Source organism: Scyliorhinus canicula, chromosome 13, assembly GCF_902713615.1.
Source record: "Scyliorhinus canicula chromosome 13, sScyCan1.1, whole genome shotgun sequence".
NCBI classification, from domain to species: domain Eukaryota; kingdom Metazoa; phylum Chordata; class Chondrichthyes; order Carcharhiniformes; family Scyliorhinidae; genus Scyliorhinus; species Scyliorhinus canicula.
Window position 1 is genome coordinate 84,413,226 of NC_052158.1, and position 19,445 is coordinate 84,432,670.

At 45.5% G+C, this 19,445-nt stretch overlaps 1 protein-coding gene across 1 annotated transcript in view; it reads right to left on the reverse strand.

Moving 5' to 3' along the window:
• The window catches only part of clstn2a (calsyntenin 2a), a 757,260-nt gene that overhangs the window by 368,357 nt on the left and 369,458 nt on the right, over positions 1–19,445 (reverse strand). Inside the window, exon 3 of the mRNA XM_038815467.1 lies at positions 17,743–17,865. Within this exon, the coding sequence (XP_038671395.1) occupies positions 17,743–17,865 (123 nt within the window). The remainder of the gene's footprint in view (positions 1–17,742; positions 17,866–19,445) is intronic.

The following is a 19,445-nucleotide window of genomic DNA, read 5'->3' on the forward strand; positions in this document are numbered from 1 at the left end:
TGTCAGCAAGCAATTTTATCACAATGAATACTTTGGCAGATTTATATTGGAACAGTATAAGCTATGGGAGGGGAAGAAATGTACTGTACAACATTGTGATGAAACTGATGATTTTTCTGGATCAGTGTCAAGCGGATCCTGACTCTGCTGAAACAGTCTCCTGACTAATATGTATTACACTAGCATATTGTTTTTGAAGGCACGAGGATCTCCTGTTGTAAGCATATTGCAGCAATTACACCCCAGGGTGCAAACACAGCTTGTTAGATATGGAGGGAGTGTTTCAGAGACTTGGAAATGAAAGCAGCCAATACAGTACCACGCCAACTAGAGTGTTTATTGGGCATAACACTAGCAACAAGCAAAATGTGGTACTATTTTGGCTTCTGATCATAACCAGTCTCCACTAGCCAACAGAAGGCAGCAAGGCAGGTTGAGCAAGTAATCGACCATCCCAGGATTCATCAATGGAGTTAAACAGCATAAAAGCAAGGGATTTGTGTTAAACTTGTATGAAACACTGATTTGACATCAACTGGACTATTGTGTCCAGTTCCAGCTGGGGACCACAGTTTGGAAAATGTGAAGGCATCAGCGAATATACAGGAAAGGCACATGAGACTGGTTCAATGGATACAGAACTGCAGTTACATAGAAAGATTGGGCAATTTTGGACTGTTTTCCTTGGAGAAGAAAAGGATTCCAGGAGTTTTGATAGAGATATTCAAAGTCATGGGCTGGATTTTATCCCCTCCCAAGAACTTTGGAAGACTTAAGTTAGCAATATTGCCACCTGATTCATTTAAAATTTTAGGATTAAAATAATTCATGGGCTATTGGATCAGTTACGAAGCCAATTGACCCAAATATTATTCTGCCCACACCATAATATTGTTGAAAAGCTTTCTTCCAACCTGTGTAAAAGATGGATAGAAGTGGGCACATTCTTCAGAGGTTGCCTTGTGCACAACGGGAGCACCCCATTTCCCCCCCTCCCCCTTCTCCAAAATGTTACTCCTGCTCTGTTCCTCCCTGTCTGCACTCGCAAACCCGCACCACATCCCCGAGGATCTCCGTTCGGTCCCAGTTAAAAACACTGGACTTACCCGATTGTGGCACGCCGTGGATGTCGTCATCACAGGACTTACTTGTCCCAACGATGACGACTTAGCTCTGGTGATGCTTGGACTGCTGGTCAATCAGATTGGCTGGCAGTTTTTGAGGGTGGCACTTCCTCTCCGACGGGCCAAAGTCACACTCTCGCATTGTTTAGCCTGTATTCCATTAGCTTACTTGATTATTCCCATCCCAAAATTATAAATGAAGTATGTGCGAACACTGCAGGTATCCTAATTATAACCTTCCAACATTCTGAGTTGACCATTCAAATGGAAAATTGCCCAAGGCACTCTGCTTTTTAAAGAAGGTGAGAATTATTGACCAGTTAGCCCAATATTTTGTCAGGAAATTATAATTGATAATAACTGAACACCTTAAAATTTTTCCTCACAGCGCCATAATCTAAAGGATTGGCACTTGAATCAATAGAACTTTTGAAAATTATATTCTGTAAAGGTCTCCCCTACTTCATTTAAATTTTTGGGACGGAATCCATGAATGCACCTCTTTAATGCCATTCTGGTTTAGGGGCTGGTTTAGCTCACTGAGCTAAATCGCTGGCTTTTAAAGCAGACCAATCAGGCCAGCAGCACGGTTCGATTCCCGTACCAGCCTCCCCGGACAGGCGCCGGAATGTGGCGACTAGGGGCTTGTCACAGTAACATCATTGAAGCCTACTCGTGACAATAAGCAATTTTCATTTCATTTTTTCATTTCTTTCCCTCATTAAGGTTATTTGATTATATTAATTTTGGTTGAGTCCCTCTACCTGATTCAATATTAGCTTTCTTGAGATATCCAGCATGCTTTATATCCTCCTCCACTACTGTAACCACGATGCACAGTGATCATTCAGCATGCCTGCCATTTCTTTATTTTCATTGGCAATATCACCATTACCAATTTTTAACGTGTCACATGGCCACTTTTTTCCTTTTATTGTTCGAGGATTGTGTGCAGGTTTTGAAATCCCTTGCAAGTTCCTTCTCATAATCCCTTTTTGCAGCTCTTACCATCTCTTATGTCACCAGCTGCTGCTGCTGTTTGGTCCTCTTGCTTTGATACTCTATTTTGTTTACGACCGTCAAAAGTAATTTCAAGCCATCCAATCTTCCCTTGCACGCTTAAAGATCAGGCAGACAAAGGACAATGGCACAAGTTAGGAATATACTCATTCTGATGAGCCACAAGATTAGCTGTAATTTTGGGTCACACAAAACAGGGGTTTCAAATCATAACGTATCTTTTCAAAGACTTTGATTTCAAGATTTTCAATTTGTTATTTACTACATATCTGCATGGGGCCTAGATAACCATAGAATTTCTACAATTGAGAAGGAGGCCATTTGGTCCATCGAGCCTGCGCCGACCATCTGAAAGAGCACCTAGATCCACTCCCCCGCCCCATCCCCGCAACCTAACCTGGTAGTCCATGGGCAATAAGGGACAATTTAGCATGGCCAATCCACATAACACGCACATCTTACTTAAAATTCAACTACTGTGATGTGACCCATTACTTTCAAATCTTTTATAAAAGGCCCCAATTTTGCTGTCCTCCCATGTTAAATCAGCTGCTTCTAGGCACTGTTATAATTCTCTTCTGTACTCATAAAGCATGGTGTTCGGAAACAGTCCAAGGCATTCCTTCAGAAAGTGGATGACTTGTCAGAAAGGTCTATTAATTAAATCTGGCAGTTTTCACTCTGAGGATAAATCACACACCACCAGAGAACCTTTGATATGCTGAAGTTGGTGTCGACTGTATTTGAAATGTTTTACGGCACTCAAATGAATACAGCTTCTGCAATTACTGCTATGTCAGAGACGATATTACATGCTTGATGTACTAATATATCAAACTTAAAATTAGAAGAAAACATACCAGGTAACATAATAATAATGTGTTCTCTCTTCCCAGTGACATTTAGTGAGTCAGTCATCACTGTCAGTTTGATCATGTTTGCCACAAGCACAAAGAACGAAGTAGAGACCTTCGAGATCTGTTGGGTTCAGTGACATGCATTCAACCAACCAGCTAGTGGGATGTTTCTGTAACAATAGTTACAGAAACTGGTGTGGAAATTGGTTTCAAACGGCCAGCAATAATCAGGAAAACTCATGAGCAATTTCCTTCATGTTGATCGCTTTGTTTGGGCATCAGAAATGAATTTTGGTAAATTGAGGAATAATCTACTTCACATCATAATATTCCCAAGTGAACAGATTTAATAGGCTTGCACTTCTGTGGCAATTGCTCCTTCTGAATTCATTGTTATGCAGATTTCTGAATTAAGAATTCATTCCAGGACTTCCTGAAAACTTGATTTTTTTAAATGAATAACTTACTACATTATTATGGAAAGGAACAATTCTTTCCGAGCCCAAATAGCAAGAAGGTAAAAATGAATTAATTCTAACTATGGAAATGGCCCCTTATCTCTGTGTTACTCCAGATTGCCATTTCTGTTTTGATCAAATTTGGCCGTGATTCCAAATCTATCTAATCTGGAGATTGAACACATTGCAAAACAAAAGATTACATTCTGTCCTCGACAAAAGAAAAAGTTTCAAGGCCCATTACTGTACAGCTTGTATGCGATCAGAAAAAGACTGGTAATAATAATAATGATCTTTATTGTCACAAGTAGGCTTACATTAACACTGCAATGAAGTTACTGTGAAAATCCCCCAGTCGCCACATTGCACCGCCTGTTCGGGTACACTGTGGGAGGAAACCAGAGCACCCAGAGGAAATCCACGCAGACTCGGGGGCCGGGAATAGAACCTGCTACCCTGGAGTTGTGAAGCCACTGTGCTACCATGCTTCCCAGAGGGAAATACAATGTGCAGATGATACTTTCTTAAGCACTGCAAATTTACCGATTGCAGGTACAGATTTTATACTTGCACCTCTAAATCATGAACTATTGACTCAGTCATACCCAAAACTGCTCATTATGAATCTTCATCTTTTCTGTGCAGTGCTTTATGCTCAATTATGCAATTTTGTCCACAAATGATTAGGTTCAATGGTTAATAACAGTTACGATCACACCTTTTAGGACTTCGGACAGTCTTCCATCAAAAACATTTTTAAAAATCCCCTATTCCATTTTGAAGTCCATCTTTAAGTGCAAAATGTTTAGCATGTTGATAGCCAAGGCAGTTCAGCAGTAATCAAATAAAAAGCCCAGAAAATCTGTAACTTTTCTTCCTTTTATTTTATTTGTCATCTTCTCATTGTGGTCAGCTCGGTGGCGCAGTGGTTAGCACTGCTGTCTCACAGCACTGAGGTTCTGGCTCTGGGTCACTGTCCATGTGAAGTTTGCACATTCTCCCCTTGTTTGTGTGAGTTTCGCCCCCACAACCCAAAGATGTACAGGTTAGGTGGATTGGCCATGCTAAATTGCCCCTTAATTGGAAAAAATGAATTGGGTACTCTAAATTTATTAAATTAAAGAAATATATATCTCATTGTTATGCATATTTTTTATACAATATTATGATGATTTAAATAGATGGCCCATGAAGCAAACATCAATTAAGATTTAACCTGGCATCATCTTTGGAAAAATCTACAGCGATTTGGAGGTAATTAGTATACATTTTGTGATATTTGATGATGTAGAGATGCCGGCGTTGGACTGGGGTGAGCACAGTAAGAAGTCTTACAACACCAGGTTAAAGTCCAACAGGTTTGGTTTAAATCACTAGCTTTCAGAGCACTGCTCCTTCTTGAGTGCTGAGGAAGGAGCACCTGAGGAAGGAGTAGTGCTCCGAAAGCTAGTGATTTAAACCAAACCTGTTGGACTTTAACCTGGTGTTGTAAGACTTCTTACTGTGATATAGAATTAGAATTTACAGTGAAGAAGGAAGCCATTCGGCCCATCGAGTCTGCACCGGCTCTTTTGAAAGAGCACCCCACCCAAGCCCACATCTCCACCCTATCCCCATAACCCAGTAACCCCACCCAACACTAAGGGGAATTTTGAACACTAAGGGCAATTTAGCATGGCCAATCCACCTAACCTGCACATCTTTAGACTGTGGGAGGAAACCGGAGCACCGGAGGAAACCCACGCACACAAGGGCAGAACGTGAAGAGCCCGCACAGACAGTGACCCAAGCCGGGAATCGAACCTGGAGCTGTGAAGCAATTGTGCTAACCACCATGCTACCGTGCTGCCCCATTTATTTAATGTCAGATACTAGTTTGTCAGAAAAATTCAAATTCTGGTATTCTCTAACTAGCTCAACTGATAAACATATCATTTGGTTTGACTCAGGCCCACCCAGATCAGCAAGGCCCGAAATCAACCACGCCTTTCTGCTAAAGTGAAGGCTGTTCCAATTAGTGTGTCCAGGTAGAAGAGAAAGATAAATATCAGTCAAGCAGCTGCTATTTGATATCCAATTAATCTTGCTGTGAAATATAATAATAACATTAATAATCTTGATAATTGTCAGAAGTATGAAATGAAATGAAATGAAAATCGCTTACTGTCACAAGTAGGCTTCAAATGAAGTTACTGTGAAAAGCCCCGAGTCGCCACATTCTGGCACCTGTTCAGGGAGGCTGGTACGGGAATGCTTACACTAACACTGCAATGAAGTTAATGTGAAAATTCCACACTTCAAATATACTGAGAGAGAATTCAGAATGTCCAATTCACCTAACAAGCATGTCTTTTGGGATTTGCAGGAGGAAACCGGAGCACGAGGAGGAAACCCATGCAGACACAGGGAGAAGGCGCAGTCTCCGCAAAGACAGTGACCCAAGCTGGGAATCGAACCTGGGTCCCAGGTGTTGTGAAGTAACAGTGCTAACCACGGTGCTACCTTACCCCCATATATTTGTATATATGGCTTGTGTGGACTGCTGACCTGGCTGCTCTGTCATCTGTGTTCAAAGAGTTGTGTGTCACTCCTTATCCTGATTTAGGGCATCAGCCGGTAATGGCTCAGTAGTAATGCTTGCACCCCGAGTCAGAAATTTGAGAGTTCAAACTCCTCTCAGGAGGTTTCTGTCCAAAGTCTAATACAACACGATCCAGTGCAATACTGGGTGAATAGGGCAGTGTTGGGTGTATGGGGCTGGATTCTCCACAAATGGGGCTATGCCCCCACATCAGTGATTCTCCTACCTGCAGGGTGTTGGCAGGACCCCGGCTTCTTGCAGCTCTGGCTGCCCCATTTATTTACTAAACGCATTCAAATGGTCATTGGATAGGCATATGGACGATAAAGGAATAGTGTAGAGGGACTTTAGAGGGGTTTCACAGGATGGCGCAACATCGAGGGCTGAAGGGCCTGTACTGCGCTGTAATGTTCTATGTTCTATGCACGCCAGGTCAGCAGTCAACACAAGCGCATATGGGACATGGCAAACTCACACTGCGGATCGCGATGGAAGAAGTAGGTCCCCCCGTGATCGCGCGCGCCTGCGGATCGGTGTTGCCCGATCGCTGCTGGCCGTCCATGAGGCCTCCCCCGGTGAAGGATTCCCCCCCGCCCCCCACCCCCACCAGAGTGAGCGTGGATTGAGTCTGCAGCCACTACCTGAGGTTCCCGACTTCCCCCCTTCCTGCTGTACACCCACCCGCCCCAAACCTGTCTGAAATCTGGGGTGGGATTCTCCGAAACGGCGGCTAAGTGTTGACGCCGGCGTAAAAACCGTAGTGTTTCACACCGGCGTCAACGGGCCCCTTGGCCCAGCGATTCCTTGGCAAACAGGGGGCCAGCAGGGCGTCGGAGTGCTCCGCGCAGCTCCGGCCGCCGATATGGGGCCCTGCATCTCCGGCCGTGCAACATGGCGGATCCACACAGCGGACTTGCCCCAACAATATAGGCCCCCCCCCCCAGATCGATATTACAAAGCTTAAAGACCCCGATTGCAAGCCTGGCCGTCCTGTTGGCCCCCACCGGAGATGGATCCCCCCCGCCCCCCACCAGGGCGGCTGAGGATTGATTCCGCAGCTGCCACGCCGGGTGGAACCATGTTAGAACCACGGCGGTGGGAACTCAGCCAGATGCCGGCTGAGAATCACCGGGGGGGGGCCTCTTTCAATGGCCCCCGACCGGCGCCACATTGACTGCGCACGTGCGACTGGAGGTGATTCTCTGGTCCGCGGAGAATCGCGTGAAGGCGTCGGATCCAATCGCAGGTCTGACGCCCCATTCTCCGCCACCGCGCCGAGCGCGATTTCGGTGCGGAGAATCCCGTCCCTGATGCGGGATGGCAAATTGAGACACTTGTGAGCCACATTTGCCGGAACGGCAGGTGGAAATCAGGGGCAGGAAGGAAGCCTGGGAGGTTACAGTGCTCAGGTATTAGGCAGGGAAGTGGAGAAGGCAGGGGCGAAGGCTCGGGGGCGGTGGGGGGCGGGGGGGGGGGGGGGGGGGGGGGGCTGTGGAGGCAGCAATCTGCCATCATCACTGGCTGCCTAAAATAACAGGATTAGAAATTTAAGGTGATCACATTCAGACTTTGCATTCCGGGATTACAAAGCAGAAAGACCTTGGCCGGGATTCTCCCCTACCCGGCGGGGTGGGAGGGTCCCGGCGTAGCGGAGTGGCACCAACCACTCCGGCGTCAGGCCTCCCCAAAGGTACGGAATTCTCCGCACCTTTGGGGGCTAGGCCCATGCCGGAGTGGTTGGCGCCACGCCGACTGGTGCCAAAACCGGCGCCAACGGCCTTTGGCGCCCGCTGGCCGGCGCCGGGGCTGGCCGAAAGGCCTTCGCCGGTTCGCACATGCGACGGTGCGCTGCCGCTGACGTCACCACTGGCGCATGCGCGGTAGGGGGGTTCTCTTCCACCTCTGCCACTGTGGAGGCCATGGCGGCGGTGGAAGAAAAAGAGCGCCCCCATGGCACTGACCCGCCCGCCGATCGGTGGGCTCCGAATGCGGGTCTGGCCACCGTTGGGGCACCCCCCGGGGTCCGATCGCCCTGCGCCCCCCCCCCCAGGACCCCGGGGGCCTGTTCGCGCCACCAATCCCGCCGCCAGCAGAGGTGGTTCAAACCACGGTGGCGGGAGAGGCCTCTCAGCGGCGGGACTTCGGCCCATCGCAGGCCGGAGAATCGCCGCAGGGGACCCGGCAATTCCCGGGTGGCGGAGAATTCCAGCCACGGCGGGGGCGGGATATTCACCGGTCCCGAGCGATTGGGTCTGATTGGGTGCCTACCCGGCGGGGCGGGGTGGGTCCCGGCGTAGGGGAGTGGCACCAATTTTGGGTTGGAGAATTTTGCCCCTTGTATGTGTTTTGCTCAGAGGGTTAATGTGTTCACTTTCTACTATAGAAAGGCACAATGATTTAAGGCACAATGGTGGCTGACCCTGAAGCCTTTTCAGTTACATCAATCCTAAGGTTTTGCTAAGATTTAGCTGGGCTGCACGCTGAGATGTTTCACCATGGCAAAGAAATTACATCCTCAAGGAAAATCTAGCCCTTCATCTATCTCACTACATAGCAACAGCACTCTATCCACAAATAAGTATTTTGTGCTTTTGAAGTGTATGTTCTCAAGGAGCTTACAATCCCGCAGGCAGTTTTCACACCTGAGATCGGATGGAGGCAAGTTGTTATAATGGCATGCACAATAAACAGAGCATTTAATCATGAGGGCCTGGCATTTATGCTTGGTTGCCGTGATGTTTTTGGTTAAATTCTCCCGATATCAGCGCAACCAATGTAAAAGATGGCAGAATTTAATTAGATATTGTATTCGACACAATTGAAGGTGCAGCAATCATCTGCAGAAACTCATTCTAGAAATCATTGGGCTGGATTTTCTGTCGAGCTACGCCGGAATCAGGAAACACCATCGGCCAGAGAATCATGTGTCAGCCGACAATCGCAGCTGGCGCCAGGAGAATTACAGAATACCATGCTCCAGTGTCTCGGCAGAGGTGTGAGTGCGTTCCACGCCACATGCCGGTACAGTATACAGTAATTATACAGTAAACGCTGTTGGCATATCATTAATGGGCCCAACCAGGAAATTCCCAGGCTCCCCGTGATGCTCTGCCTCCGCCAGTAGGAATTACCAATTACAAGATTCACTAGTGGTCTTTAAAATTATGAAAGAGACACCTTGGCTGCTTAGGAAAAGAGACGGGTATAAAAAGTGTCCAACGTCCCCATAGAGAGTGGGTACAGAAAGAGTCTGCACATTCTCCCCATGTCTGCGTGGGTTTCCTCCTAGTGCTTCGATTTCCTCCCACAATCCAAAGATGTGCGGGTTAGGTGGATTGGAACACACTAAATTGCCGCGTGGGGTCCAAATGTTAGGTGGGGTTCCTGGGTTACAGGGATATGGTGGAGGTGTGGGCTTAGGTAGGGCGGTCTTTCCAAGGGCCGGTGCAGACTCGATGGGCCAAATGGCCTCCTTCTGCATTGTAAATTCTGTGATTCTGTACTGGCGGTTATGCTTTTGGCTGGCGGCTTCTGACAGGGCCAGAGGGAGTAGCGGGGGGCGGCCAGGAGGTGGGACATGGGTGTCAAGGTGTACAGGCTCGGATCACCATTGCCGTAGCCTGCAATGCAGCATTGCTGTTGCGCACGCCGCTGACTGCCCACCGTGAATTTAGCACCACAGGTCATATGGGTACCTCCTCAGGTCACCCCCCTAGGTAACCTTTGGCCACAACCGACCCATCAATGGGATGGGTGTGTTCCAGTGCAGCCAGTGTGATCTTCTTGGCTGGGATGAGGGTGTATAAGGAGTAGAGTGCCTATATGCAGCTCCAGTTTGTCAGGCTCTCCAGTGCCAATCCCGACCCTAGCGAATCACAAGCCAGGGTTCGTTAGAATTTCACTACTTCCATGTGGCACCTGTGCTAGGCCATGAAGATATCCTGAATCTCTTCATAACCAGTGCTGCTCTCTGGGCCATAGAACCCATAAGATTCATTCCCGGCATCAGCACTTAGTCTCTGATTTCAAAACAAGCTTTATTTATATAGCACTTTCAACAGAGTGAAACATCCCAAAATGCTTCACAGGAGTATTTTTAACCTAAGTATGATGCCAAAGCCACATGGGAGATATTAGGTCAGATGACAGAGGTGGGTTTTAAGGAGTGTCTTGAAGGAGGAAAGTGAATAAGAGGAGGAGAGGCTTGTGTGTGTGTGTGGGAAGGGGGGTGTTCGGAGGTATCCCAGAGCTTGGGGCTAGGCAACTGAAGGTTTGGCCATTTATGACTGGGATACACAAGAGGCCAGAATTCAAGAAACATTGATGTTGCATGGTTATGGGGTTGGAGGGGGTTACAGAGAAAGGGATGGGCAGGGCCAGGAGGGATTTGAAAGTTGACAATTTTGAATCAAGATGTTGATAGAAATATAGAAAATAGGAACAGGAGGATGCTCTGCCATTCATCATGATCATGGCTGATCATCCAACTCAATAGCCATATCCCATCTTCCCCCCATTGATTGACCGGGAGCTAATGTAGGTCAGTGAGCACAGGGGAGAGGGGGAACGCATCTTTCTGTGAGTTAAGGCATGGGCAGCAGTGTTTTGGATGACCTGAAGTTCACAGAGGGTAGGAATGTGGGAGACCAGCCAGGAGCATAAAATAAATCATTTTTAAACTATGCCTGATTGCTCTAGTTTTTGGCAGATGTTTGCCGATATGCAAATTAATTTCAGCAAAAACCCAGGGGAAAATAAGTATTTTCAAATGCTTGTAGTGCTGACATGTTGGGACCAGGAGCATCAATTGCACCAAAGGAGAAACTCTACTCCGCTATATGTAACATATGCCTATGGCATTTGCTACAATTGCACAATGAGATTCATTTTGTCAAGAAACCTTTATTTCAGTAGCGTCATAGAGGACGTTCAGTGTTTGGTGTTGTTGTTCTACCCACTGTGTTCAATTCGTAAAATGCATTAAAATAGAATATGTTGTATCTCTTTTTACCCTCCCAGTGGGGGGAATTGTGTTAGATATGCTTTCAAATGTGGGGCGTTTGGTCAGTAATGCAGTAAGTAGGCTAGTTACAAAAGTAAAGTGGGGGAGGTTGGGTTGTGGAGCGAGAAAGGGGGATTTGGGTCAGGATGGTTTCCTTTGTTTGCGCCTGGGAGAAGGGGGGGGGGTTGGGAGGGCAGGTTGTTTGGTGCTTAGGTTGTGTTGGGGTAGGTGGGAGGAGTGGGCTGCTGACATGGATGAAGTTGGTGTGGTGCAATTGGTTAAGGGGGTTGGCATGGGACATCTTGGGGGGGGGGGGGGCCTGGAGGTGAGCGAGGCATAGACACCATTAAAGGGGGGTATGGCTGATCCCCGCTGATCTCTTGGAGTGTTTGGGGGTTAAACGGGCTGATTAAGAGGTTGCAGGTCTTTGCTCATTTGAAGAGTTTAAAGGCAGACGTAATGTTCTTACAAGGGAGCCATTTGATGATAGTGGATCAGATGGAGTTGAGGAAAGGTTCCGTGTGACAGGTATTCTATTTGGGGCTGGACATGAAGGCGAGGTAAGTAGCAGTACTAGTTAGGAAGAGGGTGACCTTTACGACAGAGAGTATAGTGGCGGACCCAGGGGGCAGGTATGTGATGGTAAGTGGGAGACTGGAGGGAGTGCCTGTAGTGCTGGTGAATATCTACCCACTAAATTGGGATGATGTAGAATTTATGAAGAGAGTACTGACAAAGGATCCAGATTTAGACATGCACCGGCTGATTATGGGGGACAATTTTGACACAGTATTGGATTCTAGGTTAGATCGGTCGTGTCCTAGGTCCCTGAAAGTTTCACCGATGGTGAATGAATTGTTGAAGTTTTTGGTGCGGATGAGAGGAATGGACTGATAGTTTGGGAGGCCAAGAGCAAAGGAAATCTAATTTTATTCCATCGGGTGTATTCTCGGATCGATTTCACTGGTGGTTATTGAGGTGGGGGAGCTAAATGGGGTGTTTGAGGCCTTTTACTAAAATTGTATAATCCAGAGTCCCTGGTGGGGGATGGGGGCATGAGGCGGTTTCTGAATGGTCTGGAGTTCCCGATGGTTGAGGAGGGGAAGGTGCAGGGGTTGGGCGCTCTGATTGTGCTGGGGGTAGTAATGGGGTGTGTGGGTTCAATGCATTTGGGGAAGGCCCTGTGCCCAGATGGGTTCCCAGTAGAGTTTTATAAAAAGTTTGGTTTGGAATTGGTGGGCCTTATTAGTTGAGATGCACAATGAATCAGTTGTTAAGAGCGCTCCCATGTGACAATAAGCAATTTTCATTTCATTTCTTTTTCATTTCATTTAATAAAGGACAAAGACCCGGAGCAATGTGGATCGTACTGCCCAATATTGCTGTTAAATGTAGATGCGAAGCTGCTGGCAAAGTTGCTACAAAGCGTATAGAGGGCTATGTGCCGTGGGGGAGTGGAGGGGTATCACGAGGGGGAGAGTGGAGCATCGAGTCTTCCTGTACGCAGACAACCTCCTGCTGTATATTTCAAATCCGGAGGAGAACTTTGACAGGATTATGGGGACACTGGAGGAGTTTAGTTTGTTTTCGGGCTATAAACTCAACATGGGGATGAGCAAGGTATTTCTGATCAACATGCGGGGGCAGGGGAAGAGCTTGGAGAAACTGCCGTTCCGGTTGGTAGGGCTGAGCTTCCAAAACCTCCCGATCTTTGGGCCAAGTTTTTTTTCAATCGTTAATTAAACAAATTCAAGAGTTTATATGGTGGTGGTGGGGGGCAGGGTGTGTGTAAGGTACCTCGGACAAGAGGGTGTTCCTGGAGAGAAATAGATAGAGTGGGGGTTTAGCGTTACTGAGCTTGCTGAATTATAACTGGCAGCAAATGTCACTATGTTGGTGGTGGAGGAGAAGTCAGTGTGGGGACGGATGGAGGGAGGCTTCATGCAGAGGGTCGAGTTTGAGGGCATTGTTGCTGGTGCTGTTACGTTTTGGTGCTTGGCTGGTAGGAATCATGCACAAGAGAATGTCTAGTTTTTCACTAGTTAAATGTTTATTGTTAAATAACTACATGGGTTAGATAAGCATGATAAAAATATCAAAAAGTACTAATTATAAGAAATTATCTAAGAGCTATTACAAATATGACTATCCACAACGATGACTATCTCCAGATTCCCTGAGGCAACTATGCCATGTGGTTATTCTTTACTGCCACCTGCTGGTTGGAAGTCGTATATATTACTATTTACATGATTGCTTATGCATATCATCATAAGTGCCTCTTCCATCTCGACAGCTAAGTACTCCACAAGCCCTGTTGTAATATCGGCTTTGAGGGTATGGAACCAATGTCAACAGCATTTCAAGGTGAAAGGAATGCTGCTGTGGGAATCGATTTGCGGCAAATCATGGGTTTATTCCGGCCGGGTTATACTCTGCATTTACGGTGTGGGGGGCGGGTGGGGATAGAATGCTTCAGGGACTTGCTCAAGGGGGGAGGTTTGCGGAATTAGGGGAGTCGGAAGCGGAGCACCAGCTGTCAAAGGGAAATGGATTTCATGCAAATTAGGCCATTTGTCAGGAAGGAGCCGGCTTCATTCCTGAAATTGCCACCTCTGGCGCTACAAGATAAGATTTTGCCAGAGGATGAGATGGGAGAGGACAAGATCTCGGACATACATGGGGAACTGATCGAAAGTGAGAGCTCTTCGGAGGGGCAAGTCAAACAGAAATAGGAAGAGGAGCTGGGGCGAGGGGGTAGGTGCTTTGGAATCCAAGATCTGGAATAAGGCTCTGTGAAGGGTCAACGCAACCTCGTTGTGGGAGACTAAGTCTCATTCAGTTCAAAGTGGTTCAGGGGGGCTAGCGAACCACATCCACATGTTTAGGCTTGTCCAAAGTTGGAGGAGTTCTGGAAAGCTTTTTCAGAGACAATGTCAAAGATGTTGGAGGTGAAGGTGGCTCCGAGTGTGGGTGGCAATATTTGGAGTTTCGGATGATCCGGGAGTGCAGGTGGGGAGAGAGGCTGACATGTTGTCTTTGCCTCCCTGATAGCCCAGAGGTGGATATTGCTGGGATGGTGGTACCCAGAGCCGCCTAAAGCGAGGTATGGGTGAGTGGTTTGGCAGAGTTTCTGTACCTGGAAAAGATCAGTTTTCCCATCAGAGGCGCGAGCGAGGGGTTCTTTGCAAGGTGGAGGCTGTTCATCGACTTCTTTAAGAAGTGTTAAAACAACTTCTAGGGGCCTCACGGTAGCATTGGGGGCCTCACGGTAGCATGGTGGTTAGCATCAATGCTTCACAGCTCCAGGGTCCCAGGTTCGATTCCCGGCTGGGTCACTGTCTGTGTGGAGTCTGCACGTCCTCCCCGTGTGTGCGTGGGTTTCCTCCGGGTGCTCCGGTTTCCTCCCACAGTCCAAAGATGTGCCGGTTAGGTGGATTGGCCATGCTAAATTGCCCGTAGTGTAAGGTTAATGGGGGGATTGTTGGGTTACGGGTATACGGGTTACGTGGGTTTAAGTAGGGTGATCATTGCTCGGCACAACATCGAGGGCCGAAGGGCCTGTTCTGTGCTGTACTGTTCTATCTATTAACAGGGGAGGAAAGAGTTGTTGGGGGCGTGTTTCTTCTTTTTGGGGTTTGCTACTATAATTAAAAAGGGGGGCAGAGGGAATGGGCTAGGACGGCGAGATGGGGGTAGTTAGGATATAGGTACTGTTTAATTATTTGTGTTGTTGCTTTCTCTTTTTTTTTGAGAATTTACTTGAAAATGCCTCTAATAAAAATATGTATTTTTTAAAAAGTAGAGTCATAGAAGCATACAGCATAGTAAATTCCATTCAGCCCATCATGTCTATGCCGGTCAAAAATAACCACCTAACCATTCTAATCTCATTATCTAGCATTTTGCATATAGCCTTGTATGCCCTGGAATCACGTGTAGATCTAAATACTCTTTAAATATTACGAGGGTCTCTGCTTCCACCACCCTTTCTGGCAGTGAATTCCAAACTCCCACCACCCTCTGGGTAAAGGAGATTTTCCTCACATCCCCTCTAAACCTCCTGCCCCTTACCTTAAATCCCTGCCCCCTGGTCATTGACCTATCGGGCAAGAGGAAATGTTTCTTCCTGTCTACTCTATCTATGCCCTCATAATTTCATACATCTCAATCATGTACCCCCTCCGTCTCCTCTGCTCTCAGGAAAACAATCCAAGCCTATCCAATCACTCCTCATAACTAAAACTCTCCAGCCCAGGCAACATCCTGGTAAATGTCCTCTGCACCCTTTCCACATGCTATCACATCTCTCCTCTGTGGATTTCAGAACTGCGCACAATACTCTAGCTGTGGCCTAACCAACGTATTATATAGTTCCAGCATAATCTCCCTGCTCTTAAATTCTATGCCTCTGCTGATAAAGGCAAGTACACTACATGCCTTTTTAGCCACTGTATCCACCTGCTCTGCTACCTTAAGGGACCGGTTTACATGCTCACCAAGATCCCTCTGATCCGCAGTGCTTCCCAGGGTTCTGCCGTTTATCATGTATTCCCTTGCCTTGTTTGCCCTGCCGAAGTGCATCACCGCAAACTTATCCGGATTGTATTCTGGATTAAATTCCAATGCTGTTGAGAAAAGTTGATTCATCTTCTGCAATACAATTACAGCCCTTAAAAAGAATTTGTTATGGTCCAGTGTTGTGTGCAATACCATGGTCTCGGTGTACAGGATATCCTCATTTATTTCCAAGTGTTTTGCCTTTCTGAAAATAGCTTTCAGTATCCATCCCGCACCCACCCACTTACCTCGTCTTTTCCAATTGGACCAACTCATGTTTGAGGTTGAGTTTTACAGACTCCGTTATCTCTTGACTACCTCTCTCAGTCGAGATTTTCACCACCCGTGAGCAGACAAATATGCCTTCATTGCATTTAATATCTAAATCCATGAAACTTTGATTATAGAGCTGTGAAAACTGCAATTATGTACTGTTTTATGTGTATTGAGGGTTCTGTCTGCATATTGTAAATAGTGGCAGGATTTTAATTTTATGAGTGTAATTATTGTCGAAATTTATTGCATTTTCATTATTAGTTTAGATTTATTTTCTGATTGATTTCTGTAACGTTGAAGGTGCCCCCACCAAACATTAATAAATGCTTAATTTTATGTGCAACGTGCAAGTATTCTTTCTGAGTTAGAAATGTCAATCCCTTGAATCATTTGAATGAAATGATCCTTTGTACTGTCAGTTACATTAAACCATACAACCGCATAACAACCTTACAGCGAAAATGATTTCATTACGAGATACAAACACTCCAGCCTCAGCCTTTTCTTTCTCTGAAAGTGCTGCAAGATTACGTGACTAAAGAGATAAAGTCGCTTCGCATTATGTTGACTGTGCCGCCTATACACATCCAACCTTCCAGACAATACCTGAACTGATGAAAGAAGTGGAACACAACAGAGAGCTGAGCTAAACAATTCAGCAGGAAATGGTGAAAATGGTCAGTTACAAAAAGCCAACAATACGCCAGGTAATTAACATTATCTCGACAGCACTATCAACTTACTGGAGGCAAAAGCAGACCAGCCCACAGAAACTGTTTGTACAAGTACCAGTAGCTGGCATAGGTACCTACACATAGTCAACGTTACGTTCTTTCAGGCAACGTTTTTAAAAGTCGCCAACAGATTATTAGCACTTGGGCAATAAATTCAATTTAACCAAGCAAATTAAAATGGGGAATCCCTAAATTATCCCTGGAAATGTTACTTCAAGCTTAATTAACTGAAATTACTAAGGTTATAAAAAAATATTGATATTCTCTTATTTTAATTATCTCGTTTAAAAGAACACTAAAATATACTGTTACACAAATGTTAACATGCAGCACTGGAACCAGCATGGTTTGAATTCATCCACAATGCACGGCCCCAAATCCATAGTTGAATACACATTATCCTATTAATTAAACATAACTGACAGGTCAGAGCATGAGCTTAAAGATGAAGAAATGCCTCAAAACTATTGGCATCAACAGTAATTGCATTCAGAGACACTAGCCACATTCAGTCATGAGGACTGAACTAGTTGTGTTGATACTAATCTATTTTAATCACCCCGAAGCCAAAGGTATTAGTGAGACTTGTAATGGTGCAAATTATTACTGATGAAGTCAATAATGGTGTAATTATTCTTGCCATTTTCATACAGCTCCCAAGTTAGAATCAGATAGCCATCTTTTTTAATGGCAAACTGATTAATTCAACTGAAGTTATTTCTAAATGCACTTCATAAACCTGCACACCTTTTGTAATAATGACGCTAATGGTCTTGTAGCCACAATCTCAAATAAAGTGTATTGAGGCACTGTATATATAGATTCACATGACCGAATACCAAGAATGTAGAATTTGTCTACTTAAATGCCTAGCACATTAAAAAGGCTCTTGAAAATAAATGAACACAAAATAAAAGTTGCTGTCAGAAAATCTGCAAATGAAACAGTTTCTTTCAAGTTCAAGGTAGAGATGTTTCAGAAGTATCATCTGTCATTGCATGATGTCAAAGAGAACCTATACAACGGTATCAATCATTAGTGCCACAGTTTTGCAGGCATCATGAAATATAACAAGAGCTGTTCAGAGAAAGGTTCAGTTCTTTGAGATGACTAATGATGTCTCAACTCACCTGCGTAGCGCACAGGCGCATCCTTGTCCAATGCAACCAGTGGTGGATCAAGAAATACGGTGTCATTGTTCTCTGTTATCACACCATGGTAAGATGTCTCGATCCATGGTTTGTGCTTGTTTACTAAAAGCAAAAAATAAAGACCTGATCAGAAAGCATGAATCAGATTATAATAAATGCAGGTCAACTCTTTGCTTCCAAATCCTGAACAGTTATACTGGCTAGGAACACAGAATCCATTGGTTAATTTACAGCATGTCAGTGAAACGTATTTGCTTGGCTTCCTGCTGCGCTTTTCTTCCTCTGTCCTATATTCTGCCTCTTTGATTTCTAACTGGGAAAACTTTACATCAAGCTACTTGCTTTTTTATCCAGGAATGCTGACTCTGCCATTGTTAAAAACAGTAGCACTGCTCCAAAGTAAAACAGCACTAAGTTCATCTGATGTAAGCTGTGTCGGTCAATCATGTTACATTAAACGTTTGCTCTGCCTGAAGATTCTGCTTATGATGTGGCTTTCCTGTGGATGTTTAGTGAAGAATTGGGGTATTCTTCACTTATTCCTCAACGTTTCTTTCACCATCATAATGGATGAGACATTCTTCGAAACCCAGCCACATTCCAAACAATGGACACGCATCCTTTGCTGGAAACTGGGTGGAAAGGTTGGGGTCATGTGACACAGGTCTCTGGCTTGATAAATTGTTATGGGTCAGGGTTTACCTCAAAGTGTATCATGGAGTTCACCTAACCCACAACTGAGATAGATTGCGGTATGGGGAGCACACGGCCCACTCTACAGAAGTACAGCAGAAATGGAAAAGTATTTTTTGAAAGCAAAACAATATTTATTCTATGAACTCAAGTTAACCTTTTTAAAACATACAGTGAACATCCTGGCAACCATTAATTTAAATACAACCCCCAAAGAATGCAACACTAAGCAATGCTTACGCTGCCCTTTTAACATCCAGAATACTTTAAAAAAACCTTTGAACAGAAGCACATCAGGTTGAAGTCACTACTGAGAGCATTTATAATTCTGAATTCACCAAATGATCAAAAGATAGTCATTTCATGGCAGAGAGAACAACAGTACACCTGCCTTGTCTGGCTTCAGCTCCAACACTGAAAACGAAACCAAAAAGACACAGACACACCCAAGCTTTTCTCAAAGTGAAACTAAAAAAATGAGCCAGAGCTCAGCTCCAGCCACACTCTGACATCACTGCAGTAACATGAGCAGCCAAACATTTCTTAAAGTGACATTCTCAGGACCGAATAATTGACATTCTCAGGACCGAATAATAATAATCATTATTAGTGTCACAAGTAGGCTTACTTTAACACTGCAATGAAGTTATTGTGAAAATCCACTAGTCACCACACTCCGGCGCCAGTTCGGGTATACAGAGGGAGAATTCCGAATGTCCAATTAACCTAACAAGCACATCTTTCAGGGCTTGTGGGCGGAAACCGGAGCACCTGGAGGAAACCCACGCAGACACGGAGAGAACCTGCAGACTACGCACAGAGAGTGACCCAGGAAGCCAGGAATCGAAGCCGGTCCCTGGCACTATGAAGCAACAAGTTTATATTGCCTTATTGAACTGAATAGCTCCATCATTCACTTTATCATCTGACTGTCAGCCTCACAGATGAGGTGTCTGCCCAGGTGGAACACCAAGACATTGTCTGTAACA